Source organism: Condylura cristata, unplaced genomic scaffold (assembly GCF_000260355.1).
Source record: "Condylura cristata isolate star-nosed mole 26May11 unplaced genomic scaffold, ConCri1.0 scaffold00002, whole genome shotgun sequence".
In the NCBI taxonomy this organism is placed as follows: Eukaryota; Metazoa; Chordata; class Mammalia; order Eulipotyphla; family Talpidae; genus Condylura; species Condylura cristata.
The window spans coordinates 26,270,089-26,295,408 of NW_004567103.1; the positions used below are offsets into that span (position 1 = coordinate 26,270,089).

A 25,320-nucleotide genomic window follows, 5' to 3' on the forward strand; every position below is an offset into this window, starting at 1 on the left:
AGACAGGCCACACAGAACCTTTGGCCAACGTCCGACGATCGGGCCCGGTCGCTCTAGCCGGTCCGCCAGCCTCGTGGCCCTTTTCTCTCTGGGTCCTGTTTCCGGGCGGATCGTGCGCTGAGGAACCGAGGAGCCATGGCGGGGCAACGCATCCCGGTACCCCGGCTCGAGGGTGTTTCACAGGAGCAGTTCATGCAGCACCTTTATCCGCAGGTGAGATCCTTCTGCGGGGTCCAACGTAGAAAGCAGGGGACACACATCCCGGTCACTCGGGCTGCTCGATGCTGGTTTCTTGTGATCCTGGATAGAGGGAGGAGGCGCGGGCGGAACACAGGTGGCCGCTTGACTGCAGCCGAGGGCATGGACGCTTCGCTCATCCATTAAAGTGTCTGGAGACAATAATCCCACGTTTCTGGAAAGCAGCATAAACGCGGAAAGCTGAACACAAGAAACATTTTGCATAATAAGAACGAGCTGCAAGAAGAGGCCTTGCTAGATTCCCGTTAGGTCTTCTGTCACCGCCGTGGCAACGAAGGGAGCGTTCTTCCCGCTTTCGCTGCCTTACAGTCCTCATCTTCCCTGGATCTCACACACACCGTGCCTCCTCCGCTTTCCGGCTCCCCCAGCTTCTGTACTCTGTACAACCCCGCCTCCCTGCCTCTGAGGTTTCGCGACCACACCTCTGGTGGCTCTAAAGGCATTCCAGCAGCCTACTGAATTTGGAGAGCAGATTTTCATTACTCTGAGCCCTTACGGGTCAGTGCGAATACCCCAGGAATCTCCCGCTAGTTCTGGCATTCTCAGGAACCTGAGTTCCAGTTCAGATGTTGGAATGTGTAGTTCAATTTTAGTTCTTTAAAAGAAAACGCAGAGAAAAATATTAAGTGAGAAGATAATACTTTTATTTAACTGCTTTGCAAGGGGAGCACAGCTTCAAACCCAAGGAGAATACAGTTCAACAGACAATTAAAAAAAAAAAAATTCTCAAGATTACACTTAGTCTACTCATGGGACAACCCCTTCTACCTAACCTGCTGGACAGCCCCAACCTCCCAACAGTTTTACTTAATATTTCCATCCCTAAGGGTTATCATAGAGAACTACAGTTCTGAGTATTACTAAAGTCAGGGATGACGTTGTTTTCCAGGTGTTAGCAACTTAGAAGGATGAGGAGGATGCAAGTCTTCATTTATTTGAATCACTAACGGGGCATATTATCTTTCCCATCACCACCTCTAGAAGTATTAGTATAAAATACCTGCAGGGCCTTATTGTAAAGATCAGAATGTTACATATGAAGTGCTTTGTAAGATGCAATAGGTATTTGTAGTTTAATCTTCCCAAGATAGGATGAATTGTCCGGGACTGACCCCGATCACGGGTTGTTGGGGGGCAGAACAGGCGGGGTCTTAAGGTGGGAGCGGCGTTGGCGTGCGGAGATTCCTAAAAAAGGGGGAAAAGGGGAGCGGGTGCCTGGAAGACAAGGGAATCAGTTGGGTGCAAGTCTTCCTGCTCTGGTTTCAGCAGAGCTTTATTTTATACTTTTCTAGCAAGCAGTGGGATCCATTAGCATATGAATTGGGCTGAGAGATCACGATCATCTTTTTTCTAAGTCATCAAATTGAGTTTAGTTGAAATTATAACATTATTCTTAAAATCAATCTATTGAGGTTAAAACAGGTACATAGGTTTATAAAATTTAAGGCTAATAGTACTATATTTACCACAGTGAAGATTAACCAAAATAAAGTCCATTAAACCTTAACTACTCCTTGGCTTTCATTCTCATTGAGATATTCTAGTGGGTAAAGTGAGGGCAGAAAGGAGAAATTTTCTTGTAAATCAATCACAAAAGGAAATAACAGTAAAATTCTTTAAAAACTGAATAGAAAGCTTCAGTAGTTCCTTAAAAACTATTAAATAGAAGACTTGTGTGAATTTCCTTATCTAAAGAGTAGATAGTAGAATCCTTAAAAACTAAATAGAAAGCTTGTGTGAATTTCCTCAAAGTCTAGACAGTAGAAAGCTAAAATAGTTCTAAACTGAATAGTAGAGTGATGAGACTTGGGTTCTCCTCCATTCTGGCAGTAAAAGAATATGTTCTAGTACTGCCTCACAATACAATATTGATTTTGCTATGGCAGCCAATTGCTTTTATTAATCAGCTAATAGTAAAATTATTTGACTTCAAGAGGAATTTCCTGCCCTGGTAGCGCTTGCATGTCAGGGCCAGGCAGCACCTTATGAGGCCAAGGTAATCCAGTTGTAAGCTGAAGGTTGCTCAGAATACTTTGATATTATGATTATACAAAAAAGGGAGGTGATAACATAAGTTAGTGTGGAAATTCTGATTTTTCAGAGCTTTTCCTTTTCTATCTGGAATTTGTCAGTCGATAGAAATTGCATAGCTGTGTCAATGAATAATATGTTACAAAGAAAGTAACACTAAGTTTCCTAAAGTGAACATTTGGAAACACAGATCATAATGTAGTAAAGCTGGAAATTAATAGCAAAGTTGGGAAATAAATTCTTTCTGCTTGGAAATACTGCATGAAATAATCACTATAAGGGGGTATAGTCCTATCAGATGTTTAAACATTTTAATAATGCCATACTAATAGTGTGGTACAGGCTGGCAGAGAGACCAGAGGACTAAAAGAGATAGTCTGATAGTTTACTGAATATATATATATAATATTATTTTTACATCTATATATTACATATAGCTTGATGTATCCATTTGCTAATTTTTGCTTTTGTTTCCCTTGTGGAGTTCAGTTTCCAAAGATAGCCCCAAGTCTCATGTTATGTAACAAGTTTTCTTCTATTTATTTTTTGTATTTAGTGTCACTGTAATTAGTTTTATTCTTTGCATGTGGCTGATCAGTTTTCTTAACACTGTTGAATGCTCTTTGTATGCTCTTTGCTTCTTTGTTGTGCATCAACTGTCCACATATGTGTCCATCAACATGATTGGATAAAGATGTGTTTTATATATACACAATGGAGTATTACTTGGCCTAAAAAAAGTGAAATCTGGCCATTTACCACAACATGGATGGAACTTGAAGGCCTTACGCTAAATGAAGGTAAAAAGGAGATGAAATCCTGGATAATTTCACTTATGTGGAAAATAAAGTCAACAAAGATAGAAAACAATACAAAGTTTTGGATTCTGACAACAGAAATGAGGTTCACAGTTGGGAAAGGAGTGGGGGAGGGGGTGGAAGCACAGGTTAAAGGCAGTCAGTGGAAGTTCAATAACTTTGGTACTTTGGTGATGGGCCTGGTTGGGTAACAAGTGTAAACCTGTGGTCTTAAAACATAGTGTTGTAAACCAGTGTTATCTCAGTTAGAGAAGATATTGAAGCCAGTATGTACTGTTACCTGTTGCATTGGCAAAAATAAAGGGATTTTAATCATACTCTTGTTAGGACTGTGAAAAAAAACTAGCACTCTCAATCTTATGGCAAAGTGGTGCAACCTTTTAGAAGGGAATTTGGCACATGCTTAAGCATGCATGTGTTATGATCTGGTCATCCTTCTTTTAGGGATTTACTCTGGGGGTACATTGCCAGAAATATTATGTCATATTTATTACTTGTAAATAACTGAAGTAACCTAAAAATTTATGTTTAGGAGACTGACTGAATAAACTGATCATTTGCACTGCAGTTGGCGAAACTGTAGAAAATAATGAGGGAGATAATCTGAGCTAATAGTGATTTTAAAGCATATGTATTTAAGTTTTAACAAGGAAATTGTAAAAAGAAAAAGAATGCAGTATAATTTCTCTTCCTGTATAAAAAATAAGGGAGAATAAGGAAGTATACTTGTTAGTCACTTTGCAAAAAAAAAAAAAATACAGGAATGATAACTCAGAAATTAATGAGCTGGTTATTTTTAGGTGATAAGTGAGTGCTAAGTGGAAAATATGGGTGGGATGACCTTTTTGCATAATTTTGGTGACTACATTCTTGTTTTACATTCAAAAAGTTATTAGAAAAATAACAAGAATAAGGAATGATTAAGAAAGTCAAAACTCTAGTACAGAATATATAAAAAATTATCTAGGAGAAATAACTCGTCACTTTTAAGCACAGTACTTTTTTATGTTCTCAGTCTAAAAACAAAAAGCTGAATATACTGAATTCTAGTTAGTAACCTTGCTGAATATACTGAATTCTAGTTAGTAACCTTGCTTTTTATGATGATATGACTTAGCATTAGTGAAAGTACTTATGAATTCTGATATTTGCAAATGATTAAATTAGGAACCTGGTTCTTTTTGTTGAAGGAAGTTACATAAACAATGAAGATTAGAATGAATCTTGTGGTATATGATCCTCGTTGGAAGTATCAGTATTGGAAGCATCATGGTGCTTAGGTATATCCATTACGTGTTTATGCATATGTATGGAGAGTTTATGTATATATGTTTATGTGTGTATACATGTAGTCGTGTACATGCATGTGTGAGTGTATATGTACTGGGGTTGAGGGGAGTCAATATGCATATACTATACATATTTCCTAGCTCTGTCTGTTGAGAGTATAGAAGTAGTTATACCCAAGAGTAATGAATATACTCAGCACCCAGAGGTTTCTATCATAGATAGCATTTCTCACTGAAGAAATCAGAGTTACGTGAAGACATGATATGTCTCTGAGGCAGAGAAAGGACTGGACTGTCCTATTTTGCCTTAAAGTAAGAAAGTGTTCAGGTGAAGGTTCAAGGGCCTCAAGGGCCTCCTACTGGCCAAACTGTGGATAAATTGAGCATCAAAATTATATCAGTAGATTAATAACCCAGTGAATAAAATTAATAGAGAAGTTAGAGCTCATTTTGACACTGAATATCAACTAATGTAGACGGTAATGGAGTTTTAAAATCATAGTTTTTACTCAGCATATGAATACTTGATTCAAGCAGGATTACCATTTGATCAAATTTAATATCGCAATAATACGACAAAAATATTTTTTGCCATTTAATGTGTTCAATTGAGAAGGCAACAACATTTCAACTGGAGTAATGATGAACCAACATTTAAGAATGAACCAGCTGTACAAAATAACTGGCTTGTATTCTACAAAATCGCAAGGTCTTGGAGGACAAACGCTGAAGAACTGCTCCAGACTAACAGACATGGCCACTGCATGCAGTGTGACCATCTCGGGAGTAGGAGAACAACTGAAGGAAAGGGTATTGCTAGCAAGCTTAGGTTTGGACACTGGCAAAACTTAGGTATGGACTCTGGGTCAGATGGTAGCATGTCAGTGTTCTACATAGTTCTTAACAATTGTTCTGTGTAAGCGAATATCCTGTGTTCATGAAAAAATACTAAGGTTTTTAGAGATAAAGGAACTTAATGTCAGAACTTACTCTGAAATAGTTCTGCAAAATTATATTATGTGTAAGATTGTGCTTTATCCTTTAAAAGGAGGAATCTATCACTGAACATATTTCCACCAAAAAAAAAAAAAGATTGTGCTTTATACTCACATATGACAAAAGACAGCAAATGATAAAGGAAAAAGGACAATAGATTAAATTTCAAGTTGAGATCAGTCAGAGTAAAGGATATGGGAGTGCTTTGTAATATTCTTGCAATTTTGCCTTAGGCTTGAAATTGTATCAAAATAAAGTTACAATATTTGTAAAGTACAATTTTTAATTGTATTTTTGTCATCATACTTGTGAAATTGCTCTATATAATACTTAGATTTCTCTTTCTATGGTCTTGCTGGCATAGCTGTTTTGTTTTTCTAATGTTAAAATTTTGTCCTGAGTATTTTACATGGGTCCTCCTCTTTTTTTTAATGATTGGCATGGGTATTCAAAGGTTTGAGTGTGAACACTTGGGATCAATAATCATTTTTGTTTGTTTCTTTGCATATAGGTATTTCTTTGCTAAATACAACTTCTTATATATCGTTGGTTTTCTTCAGTTTTGTTGCATTTCTTCTCCTACTTACAGAGAAAGCCTCTAGTGTTGGAAGGAATTGATTTGGGGGCATGTACAAGTAAATGGACAGTGGACTACCTAAGCCATGTTGGAGGAGCAAAAGAAGTGAAGATTCATGTTGCCACAGTTGCCCAGATGGACTTCATTAGTAAGAATTTTGTGTATAGGTATTTCTTCTGAGGTTTACTTTGTACCTACAAATACTTTTTTATAAAGCTTTAAAATAACTTTTCATTATTGTTCAAAGTCCACACAGCACCTTGTCTTTTGACTATGATAGAACCACTTAGCTAATTTTTAAATAATGACTTTTAAAAGACAAGAATTTTTTAAAAGAATTTTACAGATAATACAAAAATATTTCTTAAGTCCACTTTTAAAATAAGGTATACACCCAGTATCCTCAGGAGTCATGGGAGGAATAAAGAATTTCTTTGACCAGAGTTAAGTTACATCTGAAACTGGGTGTGTTTTATTAATTGAGTAAACCTATTACAATAGTAACTATCTAGAGTAAGAAATTCTGAAGTTTAATTTTTAATGCCTTTATTTTTAGAAGATTTCTAATTCCATGTTGTTTTTAGATAAGTTAAGCCTATGTCTTTATTTTTCTGCCTTCTTGAGGAAAGTAGGAAAAGTAGATTTCTTGGGATATGGTATTTTCACTAATTTGGAAAACTTTTAAAAAATAGTTTTCCATTTTGATAAAATAACTTTTAACAACACCCCCCCCCATGTTTGTCATTTTATGCTTTGAGATCTCTTTAAGTGCAGAAATGTCTAAACTTGAAAATTTTAAATGCTGTAATCTTATAATGTTACTTATTCCCATGAGTTTTATTTAATATGTTAAATTAGAAGTCAAATGACTTCCAAATTCTGAGCACGTGTAGTTCCCAGCAAATTCAATCTTGAAAAACAAAAGACTGATTTTTAAAGAAATGTGGCTTTCACTGTTCCTTGCAGAGTTTAGAGATGAGTTAAACAGAGCTTCTAATGTCCAGTGCCATTCCTTTCTCATTAGAGTTTTCCAAGCTCTTATAGCAGCTTGCCAAAGTGTTTTAGTTTTTGATCCTTTGAATATTCATTATTATAGTTTTGGTTTTTAATAGGACATGAATTGAACTTAATTGTCATAAATTTTTCCAAGTGTCAGACTTTTCATTTTTTATTAAATCAAGAAAGTAGAAGAAAGTGTGGAATAATGAGTGTTTTTCAACTGCAGTTAATGATGTTTATTTTCCAGAGATTCCAATGCCATAACAATGGGTATTGAAACTTCATCTTGAGTTGCCTTGATGTTTTGTCATATGCTATAAACTTGTTTTGAAGCACATACATTATGTAATACTTCTTATCCCAACTTCCTCCAAGCCTTTTATTAGAATTAAAGAGTTGCAAGATTATTTTCTCAGTACAAGAAAAAAAATTAAGTCATTTTTTTTCAGTTGCCAGGGACTTTGAAAAAGAGCGGCTTCTAGACGAACTATGTGAGAGTAAGAAATTCTACACATATATATTACTGTCACTTAATTTAAAGTTGTGCTTTTTGCTTATTAAGCATTTAAAGATCATTATATTTTCACATTAATTTTTACTTCTTTCTTCTTGGTAGCACTCCCTGTTCTTCCATAGTTGGGCTGCTATTCACAAGAACCTGCTGTGGTAAAAGGACAGTGTTGGTTTCACCTTGTCAAAGCTATTTTTTAAAAGTCTGAATCTTATTTAAACTTTGCTGCTTCTAGCTATTATGTCATCTAAATCATGTCCTCATCCTGCTGTTAGTGCTTATTTTAATTTCTTCAGTCTTATTTGTAAAGCAGCCTTTCCAAAATAGGAAATAGGACAGTGAAGATTGTTCTTTTTCCCTTTTATTTCTTTTTTTTTTTAAATATGTGAGTTAAGAATTGAAGCTTTATTATGGGTGATAGTACACACTCAAGAGTGAATCTGGATAAATTCAGAGGAGAAATACCTGTTTTGCTTTCTTTTTAATGTTAATGAACCCTTGCTTCTAATGGATACAGTACCCCTGTTTACCTCACCACCTGTCCTTTACTTAGCTCTTGTCAGGTGCTATTATTCATTTAAATTTTAGAATAATCTGTGAGTTGGAGTTTTTAAAAATAAATATACAGATGAGAAAAACATTAAGTTACCACAGATCATGTAACTCAAAATAAAGGAACAGAGATTTATACCCAAGTTTAGCTTCTAGGTCCCTCCTAGGAGCATAGTTCCATGATTTATGTTGCATGTGCAGAAGCCAGATTATCTGCTTCCAAACAAGTTTTTATAGTCCTCTCACTAACCTAGGTTAGATAAAGTTCACCAGCCAAGGACCATTTTTACAATAAGCAGCATTACCTGATACCATAGTTGACACTTCACATTTACCTTAAGCCATTATGTTAACAGGAGAACATTGCTAGAAGGTAAGCTCAAAGTCACTTTATTAGAGAATAAGAAAGGGGTTTTGTTTAACCTTTTACCCTACATCTTCAGTATGAATTTTAAGTGAGAGATACTGGTAGTAAAAGTGAAAAGATTACAATTCTCAGAGTTTGGAAATTGGAGTGTGATAGAGTAAGAGAAGAGAGTTTTGATGCAAATGCTTATGAGGACTTTATTGTTTTGATGTCACTGATAAGCTGTCTTCCAGTACAAGATTCTAGAAGGTTGAAGGGAAAGAGTGGCTTGGAAATGCCCTCCAGGTCCAAGAAGGTGAGCTGAGGGAAGCAAACTTTATTTCATGGTGTTCAGCTATATTACCAAAATAGTAGGAAACAGGTAATAGGATAGAAATATTGAAGAACGAAAATGGGCCACCTGACTGAAATTCTTAAGATATTTCTCATAAGCCTTAACATGATAGAGGCGGTACAGGAGGATGAGAGCAGTGTCATGGCTTCTATGCTTTGTGGTAATAAGGCAGGAAGATCAGTGGGGCAATAGGAGGGGGAGACTTTGTTTTCATTAGACCATTTGTCTACTCTCTTCCAGTATAGCACAATTAGCTTGCCTCATTCATCACAAGACTTTTTGTCATGATGCTTGAAAATAGGCTAATAAGCAGAGCCTGGAAGTTTATGTATTCCCAGAGGTTACCAGGTAGGATGTCACTGATAAGGTATCTTCAAGTACAAGATTCTAGAATGTTGACGGATAGGATGGGACCTTGAGAGGAAATACCCTCTTACAGGTTATTTTTCGAGTAGTAACTTCAAAGAGGATGTTGATAGCTGAGATGGATCCATCTGTACCATAAATTTTAAAAAACCTAGTTCTTAGAATCAAAATTATGTACAACCTATATCAAATAAGTACATGACTAATTGTGAAAATACTAAATTCTACATAATAGATTATACAATAAATTATGTATATTATAAAATAAATGTTCAAATGCATCTCCAACAAATCTATGAATTAGTGCTAGAGTATTACTAATTGGCTTATTAACTCCGAGGATTCTTTTGTGTTTATTTCAGAACTTTATCTTTTGACAAGTTGGTTCAGAGGGCAGCTGAAGAAAAGCACAAAGAATTCTTTATTTCAGAGGTATTTGTTTTTAATATTTTACTTAGTTATATGCTAAATGAACTTTCTTATAGGAGAATGGCAGATATACAAGAGCTGCCGCCTTCTCTGATAGCCATTCTTGGGTTTGGCTGTGTGTACCATGGATCCTAACTAATTATTGGATCTCAGCCCTTGACTGGATTTTTTTTCTGCACTTCAATGTGTTCATTTATAAAATGGAAATAAGAATAGTACCTATTTCATAACATTTTTATGATAATTAAAATCAGAGCACAGTGCCTGACATGTAGAAGTTATTCATTAAATATTAATAATTGCCTTTGAAAATGCTCTCTGAAAATTTGCAAATTTCAAATGCTAATTGAGAACTTTACTTACATATCTTATTGATTCTTAGACTTTCTATATTTTATTATAGTTGTCAAAATGATTTCTGTTGTATTTACTGTAACTTTGTTCAGGATTACAAATTACTTACTTACATTTACATGGTACAGCTTTAAATAATTCAATTTAAGCATCTTGAGATAAGGACTTGAACCATATATATTATATGGATAAAAATTCACTTATTTCAAAAGCACATTTAAAAATAAATTTTGTTTTTAAATTTTGAATGTAGCTTTTGTCTGCATTTGAGTCAGCTAGGCAAGTGATCAGTTTGTTTGTAAAAGGTATTGCATTTATCAGGTAAAGGAAGAACAATGACAGGATAAAGGATTGAAGTCTAAAAATTATGTAAAGTATATAAATAAGATGAATGTGGACTGTCAAGTCAGTCTTTCAGGAAGCAGATACTAAATTGGAATTGGAATGCAAAAGGTTATTGGGGAGTTATACCTATGAGAGGCAAAGGGAAGATTAGGTACAAGGAAGCCATCAGGTGATGACAGACACAGAGATTTGACCAAGTCTTTGCCAGCTGGACATGAAATCTTCAGGGTACACTTTTGGTAGGGGAGTCCTGGGTGTTGAATAACAATGTTTAGGCCTTTTACCTTCTTGCTCAGTCATTAGCTGGGCTGTGGCACAAAGAAGGTGTCTTTGACTCAAAGACTGAGATGGACATACAAGATTTGTCACCTGGCAGCTGTAAGTTAATCACATTCCTAGCACCAAAGCAGAAACCTTTTCTTGAAGGTTTCTTGAACTCTGTAACCATAAAACTGGTACATTAATTTTTCAGTTTTCTATAAGTTAATTTTTTATAAGTCTTGGAATACTAGAACTGGTTGAAAACTCAGAATTTTGAAAACTATACCTTAAAGCAAATTTTTTAGTAGTTTATAAAACTTAACCTGATACAATGCTAGCCAAAAATATGAAACAGTGAATCTGAGAATTTAAATTCATGATTATAGACTTAGAATACATTGTTAAGTTTAGTGAGACATATTTTGAAGTTTGTTTTACATTAGTGTTGATATAAAAACACAGAATATTTTAGTTGAATTTTCCCTGTACTTGACCTAGTAGATTTTAGTTCTTTAATTATAGGAAATACAGGCAATGGTAGTATTTCATAATTCAAGTAGTTATCTATTACAATTACTCAGTGAATTTGTAACTGACAGTTTTAAAAAGTATCAAATTTACTACTCTGAACTGATATATTTCTAATTCATACCGAAGCTGAGGCTTAAAGATTTGAATAGAGAATTTATATGATTAGGAATAGGCTTAGCTTGATAAAATTTAATGTTCCATATTTTAAACAAATCTATTATTAAAAGTGTAGATATTTTATCTATCTCTTATTTCATATTTGTATTATATTAGTCTCCTGTTGACCTCCAACATTTCCTTGAGATCATGTGTGCTGTTCAAATGGGAATTCTTTAAGTCTTAAGACACTAGTAAGAGTTCAAATAATTTGAATTATGAAGTTAAAGTTACATGTATGTGCTATGTGTGAGATGCTTTTAGAATTCATTTTACTTAATGTTTTGTGAATACTGTCTTTATTGCAAACATTTGAAAACATTTCTTCAAATGGCCACCAGAGAGCATTAGTGGAAAGGATAAGAAAACCACTTTTCAGAAAACTACCTGACTAAGGTTTTAAAACTTACTTTCCTTTGTTTTTAATTCCTGAAATGTTTACGTGAATGCTGATGTTATTTTTTGGGATGTATAAGGATGAGAAATATTACTTACGATCACTTGGGGAAGACCCTAGAAAGGTAAGAATTCTAAATGCAAAATTATTGTTTAAAATCTAAATGGATATATACTTTTAACTGGGATTGAATTTTTATACTCATTGCCTGAAACATGCCTTGTTTTGTTTTTTTTTTTCCCAGTCATTTCTCAATTATTTGTACCCTTGTATAAAAGGTTATTAAAATTTGATTATTTAGTTTTCAGGGAAAATCATAAAATCTTAATGTTTGAAGTAATCGCTAATTTGTACACAGTGAAGAAATCCCTTATGTATACATTACAGTTGTATATATTACAGCTCTGTATATACTAAAATTGACCATTTAGCTAATAAAAATCTAAAATAATTATAAAAATGGATAATTCATTAAGCAAATTAATATGATTACAATATTTATGTCACCATTTAGTTTTTTACTTTTATTTTCCTCCCTCAGTAGGCCTCAAAGGTTTTGCATAGTTGATAATGTTAAGTTGTTCACACCAGAACCTAAAATACTTAATACTATGATAGTAAGAGTTGTATGATTCATGCTTAAATGAAGAGGACCCTATCTGTTAATGAAACTTACTAAAAGTGATAGCGTTGTATATGAATCTTGTTATACTGTCTGTTATTTCTTCATTTGAAAGGGCATTTGCTTATAGTCAACTCACTATTTTAAAACAATAAATAAAGCTTTGCCCCATTCATCTTTTATCATTGGGGTCTGCTGACAGCTTTTGATAAAATTAAACATACCATATCTTACTTATAACTTCTTCCTTTGTTGGTACTATTTTTTAATTTAGTTTTTTAAAGATTGTATTTCTCCTTATGCAGGATGTTGCAGATATCAGAAAGCAGTTTCCTCTATTGGAAGGAGATATTAAATTTCCAAAATTCTTCAGAGAAGAACAGTTCTTTTCCAGTGTTTTTCGGATTAGTTCACCAGGATTGCAACTTTGGACTCACTATGATGTATGAGAAATCTAAAGCTACAATAGATCTTTAGCTTTTTAATTTATCATTCACAGTTTTAACTTTTTGTAGGATACCCTAAAATCTTTGACATACTACTTTGCTAAAACGTGAGTTTTGATAACTGATTCTCTGCAAACAGAATTGGACTGAATTATTTAACTAATGCTAAAATCTCATTACTCATATTTGCATTTCTCTGTGGTCTTACTTTTGATTCATCATACACATGATGTTTTATGAAGTAACCTTTTTTTAATACATGAAAAATGGCCAGCAGATGAGGGGGGAGTTGTTAGTTATGGCATGGGGATTTAAAAGATAAATTTTGTGGACAGCCATTCCCAATTTTAAAAATTTGAGGGTGTCTGAAAGCCTTAGGTTATAAATCCCTTAAAAATTGTCAAATGTCTATTGTATTTGTTGAACAACAAGATGTGTAGAATATTGGTTTTGATCATTTGTATGGCGATAACACTGTATTTGCTTAAATATATGTGCACTTGTGTACATACATTGAAAATCTAGTATTGTGTACGTTTGATTAAATCTGGAAAAATTTAGGAAATTAAGGCAATTCCTAAAAGGTTTCTTAAAAGAAATTTTTTTTTTAAGTTCTAAGTCAAATTCTTTTTAATAAATGTATTTCATAATTCAGCTGAAGACCTGTTGGGAGTATGTTGATATAACACTATAATTGAGCTTGACATAATCTCATTGTGTTCTTTTGTTAAGGGATTTGGATGAATGATGTGAAAAATGATATAATAACTCAAATACATTCTTAAACTATGTTCTGTGTTTTAACTTCTTTAAAGTAGTATCCCTTTTATTTTGAATACCAAGGGACTAGTATAAAGCTTTTCTTAAAAATAAGTCACAGTAATAATATTATATATATAGTTAAGGTTTATTTACATAAGTAAAAGTCAGCTAAAAGGAGAACTCCTTTGGTAAAGTGATCATGAACATATTTTTGTATATATTTTAATTCCTTAGCTGAGGATTATGTACCTCTTAATATTTTCATAATATATACCAACAAAGTAGACCTTTGCATATACAGGAAAAGGGAGTACTAAGAAAATTTGCTAGGTTATATTCCTGTAAAAATAATTGTGAGCTCAAGGTACCTATAACTAAATCATGGTTGGCATTTATTAGTATGACATCAGCAGTTGCTGCAATATGTTTTATGTTCCCAACATGTAACTTCTCTAAATGCTCTCAATCTGTTGTCTGATGTTGGCCTTTAGCATTCCTTAAAGATAAATGAATGCTGGCCAAGAAGGACTTCAAATTGAGGTAACTCACCTCAGTGTCATATTGGTGAAGTAAGAGCGAAGGGTTTCCTGACCTCAGGTTTCCAATGACTTGCCAATCCTTCCTGTTTTAAGGCAGTGCTAAAGTAGTATGTTTAATAAAGGCACAGTTATATTTAGAATGTAAATGTTTTCATTAGTAGAATATTACTGTTATTAAAGGATAGGAGTTATAGTTAACTGTTTTGAATACTGCTTATTCTGTTTATTTGAATTAGATACAGCTTATCCATAAATTCTTATTGGTCTTCAGGTAATGGATAACTTCTTGATACAAGTGACAGGAAAAAAACGGGTGGTACTCTTCAGTCCTCGAGATGCCCAGTATTTATATTTATCAGGTACATATTTAGAAAGTTTATATTTCTTAGTTTATAGTTTACTCAGTTGCTTTTTTGAGAAATATCTTCTCACAGAAAAACATTTTAGGATTTCTTCATAATTATGATATATTGTGTTCTCCAATTTGTATGTGTCCATGTAATGATAGGTTAGATAAAGTATGAGGTTTTTAGATTTTCTTAATTATATTACATGCATGTCAGTGGTCATAAATAAAGGGTGGGTCAAAGAAAATTGTTTTAGGTTTCAGAAAAATAGTGATTGTTCTCACAGTGGGTATAATAAGTAATTGTACAGAAAATACATTTCAAATTTATATTTGTGATTACTTCTTTTAGAATGCTAACTTAGCTCAATCTATATTATCTTTTTTTGAACTTTTCAGGCACTAAATCAGAAGTACTAAATATAGATAACCCAGACTTAGCTAAATATCCACTGTTTTCCAAGGCTAGAAGGTATGAATGTTCCCTGGAAGCTGGAGATGTATTATTCATTCCTGGTAAGATTTACAAACCTCAGACATGTGCTGTTTATAATATTAGTATTCTGACACTCATCCACTATATGAGTCAGTACAGAATATTTTTGTTTTTTGTATCCTGTCTTATATGAGATTAGTTTATATAAACCTGTGTGTGTGGTTAAAGTATGCATAGGAAAGTTCTTAATAATGTTGTAGTTTAACGTTAGTAAAGTACATCAACAACACTATATTTGAGAAAAGATTATATATACCTTGTTGTTCTTAATAATTTCATTTCTAAAATACCTATGTTTGAGAACTGCCACTAATTTTCTCAAAAAAAAAGAGATTTTTCAAAACCAGAGATTCTGTTAATCAGAATGTTACAACCTTAATGATATTTTTGTATGCATTACGTTTATAGTCTAAACTAGTGTCACTTATTTCTTTGTGCAGTAGATATTCTTGTTTAGTATTCAGTGATATAATTAACATCTAATTATTTAAAAGCTAATACCTGAAGTTACAAAAAGCATCATAAAGATAAATGGATCACATTAACCAATTCCATGTATATAGTTATATTTCCATAGTTACTTTAACATATTAATAATAATCATTAGTTAAACTCTTTTCAGTGATTGCTAAGTTTAAAAAGTCATAATATAAACATCATTGTCTTAATTTGAGATTAGATTATAAATTCCTTGTTTTATTCATCTTTTTATTCCTGAAGGGCCTGATCTAATGTCCTTCACAGTTATTTATAAAAATGTGATATATTGACTTCTTATTCTCCTATCTATTAAAAACCAGTAGTACACTGTTCCTTACATCTATTTCCATTATTTAAGATTTTGCTTATAGTATCTTCAGAGCATGGTTAAGAACTGTACATTTTCCCTTGTTCTATATACAACAACTTTTAAAAAAACCACGTTTGTATGTATTTTAAATAAAAGCAGAAATTCAATCTTTGGATTTAAATTTAACAGAAGATTAGCATTTTGTTGGTATTATATTAAGTAAGATTTTTTAAAAAGATTCTGAAGGAAGTGTCGTTAAGATTTAAAATTGTTTGAAAACAAGTTTTGTAAATGAAACAATTTTAGGCTTCTGTTTTTCCTAAAGTACTCCTAGAATGAGTTTTCACAAAAGTCAGGTTTTTTTTATGTGAATAGTATTCTTTTTTGTTAACCTATAGCACCTGTATGTTGAAAATGTTCAGATGCAGCTGAAAATAGAGAAATAAATTTTAGTGGAAGTAAAGCTTTAATTAACTGTAATATAACAGTTTACTCATCTTCTCAACTACTAAAATATTTGCTTTATTTTATGTATTTTAAAGGAACTGACAGAAATATGAGTATAACTGCATTAGCCATATAAAACTGAAGAGGCTACAATGAATACAAATTTAAAAAACAAATTGCATCTTGAACAGGAAGTCTTTTTATACAAAAGTACTGAACTGAATCAGAAAAGGTCAAAGATACTCCTCAAATAATTGAAATGTTCTGTGTCCAAAAAATAAATACTTTTGATGTGGTTGGATGACTAAGGAAATGTAAACAAGTAACACAAAACACAACCCCAAATTACAGAACTACAAAACAAATATAACTTTATTATGTCCTTCAAGTTAAAAGGAAAAATTGGTATTCCAAAGGCTTTAAGTGTAGGGTTGTGCCATTGACACTTTAAATTGGTTGGCAATTCATAAAAGTTAAAATGATTTTGTAGAAGCTGGGAGTGTGCTAACGAAGGAATCTAGTTACAAGAATTATTTCTTACATTGGCTATATGCAATTCGTGATATTTCACTGACATTTTGGGTTTTTTTTTAACTGTACATTTTATTTTTAACTTGTTTTTTAAAACTTTCTCCAGCTTTATGGTTCCATAATGTAATTTCTGAAGAATTTGGAGTAGGAGTGAATGTCTTTTGGAAGCACCTTCCATCTGAATGCTATGATAAAACAGACACCTATGGAAACAAAGATCCTACAGCAGCATCAAGAGCTGCACAAATTTTGGACAGAGCTTTAAAAACACTGGCTGAATTACCAGAGGAATATAGGGACTTCTATGCTCGGCGAATGGTCTTACACATTCAGGACAAAGCTTACAGCAAAAACTTCGAGTAAATAATGAAGTGAATACAAAAATATAAGGATTAAAATGTAATTGAGCTCAAATATTGGACAAATTGCATAATAATATTAAACTTTTTAAAGTATGAAAAATCAGTTTCAGATTTACAGATTAAGTGTAAAGGAATGTTTGTGTAGTTTCTACATAATATAGTGTTATGGTTCAAAAAATACTGTAATTGGGACCACTCTTTAGTTTTGAGATATAAATAACTAAAAATCCAACTTTAAACATTAAACAATAAGAAAGTTAAATTATTACACATGAAGTTTTCTGCTAGAATGGGCTTCAGTATTTCTGATTTACTAGTGCCACCAAGAAATTGAGGGTTTTTTTTCTCCCTACTCCTCTCAATGGCAGCATTGGCATCCTCCTAAGCTGGCTACTCTTGTGGTCACAGGATGATTGCCAATAGCAGTTTGGGCCGTGTGCATCTTCATTTACATGCAGTGGAGGAGTCAGGCTGGATTCCAGGAGCCCTGTCTTAATATAAGAAAGCTTTCCCAGAATTTACCACCAAAATTCTTAGGTGTCATTGATCTAAAGTTGCTTAGATCTGTCCATCCCCAAGCCAGTCACTGGCAAAGCATAAGGAATAATCCTTAAGCCAGCTGGTTTATGGAACTGGAAATAGAATTCTTCCCCTGAGGCACAAGATATATGATGGGTACAAAATGGATAATTATCTAATATTATATTAGTCAGAAGTTCTGATAAGAAAGGAAAAAGATGGGCAGCCAACAATCTCTTCATTAATCTTTTGAGCTTTTAAAAACAGATGTCAGGGGCCCTCCCTGAAGCACAGCACTAAGAAGCTAAAGCCACTTCCGCATGATTTCAAACCCCGCCTGCCCCGGAGGTGATCCACATGGCACGGCAGACCCCTCTAGACCCACCTGCTGCTCCCCTCAGTAGTGTACTTTGTCAGTCAGCATGTTCTGCTCCTCACTCTGTCTCTCATGAATCCTCTCACCGCTGCTGCACCTCTGGCCTGTATCCCAGTTCTGTATGAATAAATAAATAAATCTTTTTAAAAAACATGTCAGACCTTACCTTTATCAACTTTGATTCAGTATGTTTGGGAATTGGTATAGGTATCTGTATATGATAGATCTCATAGATTGTTTTGATGGATAATCAAGAGTTGAGAACCACTGGATTAAATTATAGTCATTTGAAATTAATTTTGTGATATGTCCAAAACAAATATTTAATCTGATCCTGGTTTTGCTTGGCACCCAATAAAAGGTCTATCACTTTTAAGTTTTTGAATGTTAAAAAATACTTCAGTTTTAACTGATATTTACAGCTAAACTTTAACCAACATTATTCCCCACTGCTTTCCTACTAGACTTTTTTAAATGAAAAATTAAGAATGAGAGATCCCAGTAATGCCATTGTCACTGAAGACAATGAGCTATTATATGTCAGTCTGTGCCATTCTTTGTTTTTGCACTTAGTAATTATATCGCAGTGCCACTGAAGAAAGGCGAGAGATATTTGCTGAACCCAAATGTGTTCATTTAAATCAACCTCAGTATATTAATCTGCTGCATTAATTACAGAGACAAAATTTTTCTTGAAAATCATTCACTCCTGTGTTTAGTTTCCAGGTATTAAAATTACAATAACTAAGGAAGAGTATCTGAGAATTACATTGAAGTTACTCAGGTCAACAAAAGTGAAAACTGATCAGCTTTTTAATAAGCCCTCCTTGCTTTTGCTTTTGAACCAGTCTGAGAATCTGTGCAAAATTGTATCCAGATCTACAGAAAAATCTTGGAAGGATAATTGCGATTACAGTTTGCCCAGTGAATACTTACTTTGTTTGACAAGTAAACAAGATGTCTTAGGCAAGTTTAATAAATCTTTATAAAGCTTATTTCCCTCATCTTAAAGACAGAACACGTACTTTATAGAATTGCTTAAATACAAAGAGATAGTCCCAGTAATCACTGTCTGCCCTAAACTATCTGATTACTGTTACTAACTTCTAATTTAATCATATTCCTTTGTGGAGAAATTTGAGGTAACTTCTGTTTCAATATTAAATTATAACACCTAAAAAAATCTAGAGATTAACCTTTTGGAAGGTGTAAAATTATTTCCCTAGTTAACTTTCAGGGGCTTGTTTATTTTATTTATTTAAGATTTACTTATTTGTGCATATAGAACTGGGGTACAAGCCAGAGGTGCAGGGGCGATGAGAGGATTCACCAGAGACAGAGTGGGAAGCAGAACAGGCAGATCACGGAAGTTCACTGCTGAGTGGAGCAGCAGGTGGGTTAGGAGAGGTCTGCCACGCCATGTGGATCACCTCTGGGACAGGCGGGGTTCAAGATCATGTGGCTTTAGCTTCTTAGTGCTGTGCTTTAACCCGCTGTGCCACAAGGGAGGGCTCATAATTACTATATATTATACTGTATGTGTTAGCTACATCTCAGGAATTTCAAGTCTTAGAATTTTATTGTTGAAAGGCATCTTAGAAATCAGGTCATCAAATTGCTTAAATATCTGGACTCCCACAGCTAGGTGATAGAAACTGAAATTACATTGACCAAATAATTCTCTATTCTTATTGCTACACATTTCAAATATTTCTGAGTAGATGATAGTTATTATCTGGTTAGGTTGGAGGCTTGAATTAACACAAATATTTTTCCTTTGCCAACAGCATTTCTTACTGTACTGCATACTACATAGGCAAGGGATACAAAATAAGACTAATGAACAGGTAAGTGTATAAAACTAGACATTATGTAAAAAATGAGGCAGGGTTGTATGTACTGGCAAAGAATCTTTCCAAAGTTTTAGATGAGAAAAAGGTTTGAAACTGGGTTTGGTGTGCTGTCATTTGTTTAAAACAAAGGTATTCCCTAAGTAAACATTTGTCTTTGTACTGAATTATCTCTGCAAGGATTTACAGGAAACCATTAAAGATTAAGGTTGTATACATAGATGGGTATACTGGAATCTGCTTTTGTATATTATTTGAAAATTATTGCCTAATACCCTTTAAAATTAATTTTAAAAATGTGTAGATTTAGCTAGCTTTCTGTAGATACTATTTGTTTGGCATGTACTTACATTGAGGTCTATCTAATAATTAACTGATATTTCCATGAAATATCAAAATAGGCAGTAACAAAGGCAATATCCTTTTCAGTAGCAGCTATGTGCATTTGGGATAAAAATTTATCAACAGATGTGGAAGCTAAATCTAAGATGTTGACTGAGAAAGTGCAAGGAGCTGGAATGTAAATCTTGCAGGAATTGGAACTACTAACTCCTTCCCCAGTGCTAAAAAAAATTTAGTCAGGAAAAACTAATGTAATAGGATTGACAGTCACCCACACATCTCTGGTATTACCTGAAACACTTGCTTCCAGCACACAGGCCATGACGGTTTGGGTGTCTTAAACACACTATTATAATTTTTAAAGTGCATTAACTGGGATACTAAAGTGACCATCTGAAATGACTGCCTGTCACTACTAAGGGCTGCTGGCCTCTGCATTTGTAAAGAGCAACCTATATTTACAAATCATTATCCCCTAAAATGTGTACCTTAAAGATCTTTTTAGAAGAAATAATATAGAATAGCTCTTTTAAGCCTTAGGCTATTGCATTATTTCCATACTCACATTAGGTCTTTTATCTGTACTGTATCCTTAGCACTTAGACCTTCCTTGCCCTTAATGCTTAGATATTACATGAATAAAATGAAAAATACCACACCATATTTAGACAAAATCTCAAAAGACAGCTACAGGATGATAAGCATAAGAAAGGAAGAACTTCTTTGTGAAAGACTTCTAAGAAATCCAACAGACAAAATGGAAATACAAATTTTGGTGGAGCATTGTGTAAAAGAAGGGATATATTTCTTATAGGAAAGTTTCAAAGTTGTTCATTTAAAGAAACATGAAAGTTAATGAGGACATAAAAACCCTAATTGGAAAAGTAGAAATTTCCTTTCAAATAATGAACAGAAGTTTTAACAAATCAAATATAAAGCACACCCAAACAGATTTCTGTGGATTAATTTTAATACAACTGTACATTCATGCTGCGGTGGTAACAATTTTCACATTTGTATGACTTTTTTCAGTTGACTACACAAACACAAAGGCACAATTCAAATGGAAATACATTTATACTTGTTTTAAACACATGGGAAAGTACAAATTTGAACTACTAAAATACTTGAATATGGATCAATTTGAATATGTTTCATTTTGATACAATGGCATTTCCAGGTATCCAGTGAGCTATATTAACATCCACTGAGCATGTAACAATTACTACTAAACATTCATATGACTGGATAGCTAAAGTACCCAGATTTCTTAAAGTAGGATTTTTCTTAGCCAAAAATCCCACTTTTTTCCATTTTAATCCCATAAAAATAAGTCTTTTAGAACAATCTTTAACTCAACTAGGTACATACAAGTTTAACAAAGAACTAAATTGAAAAAAAAAAATGTGGTGCTTTAAGGAAATAAATGCTAGGGGTTGACTTAGGTTGACTTGTGTCCTTGATAAAAATTTTTGGTCTCAACATAGTAATTTAAAGAAACTGAAACAATATAAAACTACTTTGCCCTAAAAAAAAAAAAATAAGACATGCAGTTTATAGCAGAATGTTATTTTTAAGTTTTGGTAAACTTTTCCTTAAGTATTAATATTTGCAGTATATTTTTAGAATCACAGTACAGCCCTTCTTAATTATTTCATAAACTGCAAAGGCTAGTAATACATTTTAAAAAGTTGTTTCAGTGTCAGCTGACTGACATTAGATCTTGGTTTCTCAAAATGTATTGGTCAAGGAAAATGGGCTGATGAAAGCCTCAAATTATGTAGCATATTAAGTAAAGTCAGTTTCTGAGCCAGCATTAAATAAATCATTGGTGTCCTCAAGTTTTCCCTCATAATTTTTCTTATATAATTTTGCACTTTGGTTAAAGAGTTGTTTTCTTTTGGCAGACAAAACAATGCTTTTGGTAAGATAGATTAACAAAATCTCTCTCCTTTTTAAGAGAAAACTAAAATAGAGTATTGCATATTTTATGTAAGTTATTAGGTACATGTTTTATAAGATGAGTTCTTTCAGATGATGCATATTTTTACCCTATTGACATAATTACACTCAAAACTTATTTTTCCAAAAGAATTGGTTTTTTTGGCCAAGATTCAAGATACCTCCAAATATCTTATCTCAAAAATTTTGTCCATTAAAAATTAAGTCAAAGTGCTTAAATGCAACATTTCTGAAAAACATATTTACACTATGGCATGTTCCTGAACATTTTGAAACAGATACTTTTTGACTAAAGAAAAAGACATTTTGGCACAGTAAAGAAAGACTACATAAATTTACAAGGCAGAAGAGGCAGGGCTCAGTTATTCCAAAACTATAGAAAACATTGTGTGGCTTAGTTTTGTTTGAAGAAAAATAGTTACCACTCAATTTTGAATGACAAAATAGCTAATTACTATTGTTACCAAAATTAGTCTAACATATTACTCAGAAAAATCAACTATTCTAACAACAATTGCAATTATCTTTTCTAAGGACTACTATAACTTTTTTAAGGCTCTTATTTCTTACAGCATTACAAACCACATTTTAGATTTAAAATGAACTAATTTTAATTCAGTACAAATTAAAAACTTCACATTCACAAGCAAGAAAAGCTACTACACCTTACAATCAAATTTTAGGAATGTGTGCTTCCTTCCCCCCAACCCAAACTGACAGTGTCTATGAATTTATCTTCTCTGAATGTATAATACTCATGTTTATGTTCTTCTACTGAACAAATACAATTAATATTCTTACCATCTTCAAAGCACTTCATGAACCCTGAAGTGATTCTCTATGGAAGGAGCTTCTGTTACAAAATGAATTTGGCTAGTCACCTGCATGCCAAAATCTCCAAGTATCTGAACAAATTTCTTGTGTTCCTTTCCAATCCAAGATCTCATTGGATCACGGACTTGGTAAGGCGTTACATGGGTGTGTACAATAATCCCTGTTTGTGCAAATTCTTTCAAGACTTCTGGATAAGTAATCCACGTATTGCTTCCTCCAGAATGACCACCATCAAGCCAGTACATTGTCCTTATGCTCTTGATAAAAGTGTCTATGTCCTTATCTTTTTTGGCTTCTTTCAATTCAAAGAGCAACTGATTCAAAACAACACAACCTTTACTGAATCCAATCAAAGTAAAAGATGCACCTTTTAGTGTCGGTGGATAAAAAGTCACTTCAGACTCATCCAATTTTTCGCAGGTCCTCTCTTTTTCTCCCTGGCAACCATTAGTTGCATGAGAAGAACTGGATCTACAATTTGATGCTTTAGAGTCTTTATTCAAATCTTTCATATTCTTCTTTGATAGTAAACTGTCCTGACTTAAGTTAAAAGCATTAACTAATAACATATAAAGGTGCTTAAAGGCTCCAAAGTCAGTATTGTGTTCTGGAGCACCAAACATATTGCTTTTTACAAAATTGTCATAGCAGCTGAATTTATGCAAATGCATTCGAGAACACTTTATCACCCAAATATAACTGTTTGGGAAGTGGCGTGCTAAAACAGTGGCAACATTTTCTAGACTCCATTTTTCCCACTGATAATTTTCGGGGTGACGAGTCATAATTTCATGGTAATTCTGAAAGGTAAGAAGGATAAAATAAGCATTAAACACATTTATTCAAAATTGCTTCTACAAAAAAATTTTCATTTTTATTGAAGGGAGGGGAAAGTTGGGATGTCATAGTGTCCTATGATTAATGAACATTGTTACTTTCTAGTTAAAAGATTTTTATTCTGGTTAGAAGAGTTTTTTAGTTTTAGCCTCAAACCCATCAAAAAACAGGGTCATGAGATACAACTACATAGCATAATAGCAATTTAAAAACAAAATATTTAGAAGGATTAATATGTTTGATAGATTTCATTTAATGTACATGTGACCTATTTTTCCTAACACATTAACTGAAAATATAAATTTGGTTTAATAAACAGACACCAGCAAAAATTTTAAAATATTTTCCTACCAAAGTTGCTATTCTGTGCCTCTCTTTGGATTACTACAGCAAGCTGGAGATACTATGTGTGATTTCATTTTTGTTGTATAAAAAGTAAATGCAATGAACATTATAGAAAAATCTTTGTATACATCTGTGATTACATTCTTAAATTTCCTAGGTAATGGAAAACGCTAGGTCAAATAAAAAGTCATTTCAGACTCATCAAATTTTTCACAGGTCCTTTCTTTTTCTCCCTGGCAACCATTAATTGCATGAGAACTGGATCTACAATTCGATGTTTTAAAGTCTTTATTCAAATCTTTCATATTCTTCTTTGATAAACTGTCCTGACTTAAGTTAAAAGCAATTAACTAATAACACAAAGATGCTTAAAGGCTTCCAAGTCAGTATCGTTGATTATATGGTTTATAAACTGTCTTCCATATACCAGTGAGGTATATGCCTGTTTTCTGTTATTTCAGGCACAAGATAGCTTATTTTAATGTGAATTTATTTATATTAATTTGAATTTAATTTTGTTTAAATTTTCAACTCTCCAGTAATCTCTCTAACCTCCCTGGCACCCATTTGCCATCTGGATTTCTACTTGTAGCTGCTCATTTCTCTTGCCCCTTTTCATTTGACTTATAAAATTATTGATATATAACTTTTTATTTAGGTTTTAGGACAAATATGTAAATTTTGTGTTCCTTTAATTTTTATTCATGATAGCATTTTTTTTGAAACTGGGAACATCAATAAAATTTATTGGCTACTTAATTAGTTTATGAATCAGAACTAACTAAACCCCTTAACACACAGAGTGAGCTCACATTCTAGCAGAAATACACAATAAAAAGCTCCATAAGGAAATTGCTATACAATGAGCCACCCATAAAATTTTGCAATAGCTGCATTAAAAAAAGTTAACAGGTGAAATTATGTTTAACAACTTACTGAGTCTGATATATTCAAAATGCTCATGTCAAGACGTAACCAATATTAAAAAAAAAAAAAACTGAGATTTTTTTTTTTTTAAGTCTTTGATATCCAGTGAGTACTTTATACTCAAAACACATCACAAATTGGATGTAAAATTTCACTGGAAATATTTGATCTGAATTTAGATTTCATAAAATTTGAAAAAGCAGATCCACATAACCAAGCTATTCAACTATACTTGAGTTTTCCACAAACTGAAGTGACTCTCTGATCTTAGACTTAAATTGAAAGATAAAATTAAAAATTTAGTTTCTCAACTAGACTAACAACATTTTAGTGGCTAAGAGCCACAGTGGATAGTGTTTGGGCTGAACAAAAGACTAGATGGTGCTAAATACTACAGTGTGCTTAAGAAATAAAGC

The 25,320-nt window shown here is 33.1% G+C and overlaps 2 protein-coding genes across 3 annotated transcripts in view; one reads left to right on the plus strand and one right to left on the minus strand.

Annotated features, from left to right (window-relative positions):
• Positions 1–49: 49 nt before the first annotated feature.
• Positions 50–17,754, plus strand: TYW5 (tRNA-yW synthesizing protein 5). 2 transcript variants are annotated; one of them, XM_004674403.2, is made up of 8 exons: positions 50–213; positions 5,982–6,136; positions 9,461–9,530; positions 11,651–11,695; positions 12,499–12,636; positions 14,212–14,299; positions 14,686–14,802; positions 16,657–17,754. In XM_004674403.2, exons 1-8 carry the CDS (start codon positions 136–138, stop codon positions 16,911–16,913), a joined length of 948 nt encoding a protein of 315 aa, XP_004674460.1. In that variant the 5' UTR covers positions 50–135; the 3' UTR covers positions 16,914–17,754. The 2 variants fall into 2 exon arrangements, with proteins under 2 accessions (XP_004674460.1, XP_012584024.1); XM_012728570.1 differs by lacking the exon at positions 11,651–11,695.
• A 2,201-nt stretch (positions 17,755–19,955) lies between these two features.
• Positions 19,956–25,320, minus strand: part of LOC101628899 (chromosome unknown open reading frame, human C2orf69) — a 12,054-nt gene continuing 6,689 nt past the window's right edge. The window contains exon 2 of the mRNA XM_004674836.2: positions 19,956–23,595. Within this exon, the coding sequence (XP_004674893.1) occupies positions 22,768–23,595 (828 nt within the window). The 3' untranslated portion in view covers positions 19,956–22,767. The remainder of the gene's footprint in view (positions 23,596–25,320) is intronic.

Coding starts and splice junctions, on each gene's coding strand:
- TYW5 (XM_004674403.2), top strand. CDS start 136: ATGGCGGGGCAACGCATCCCGGTACCCCGGCTCGAGGGTGTTTCACAG. Junction 214..5,981: donor TGCAGCACCTTTATCCGCAG/GTGAGATCCTTC, acceptor TCCTACTTACAG/AGAAAGCCTCTAGTGTTGGA. Junction 14,803..16,656: donor AGATGTATTATTCATTCCTG/GTAAGATTTACA, acceptor AACTTTCTCCAG/CTTTATGGTTCCATAATGTA.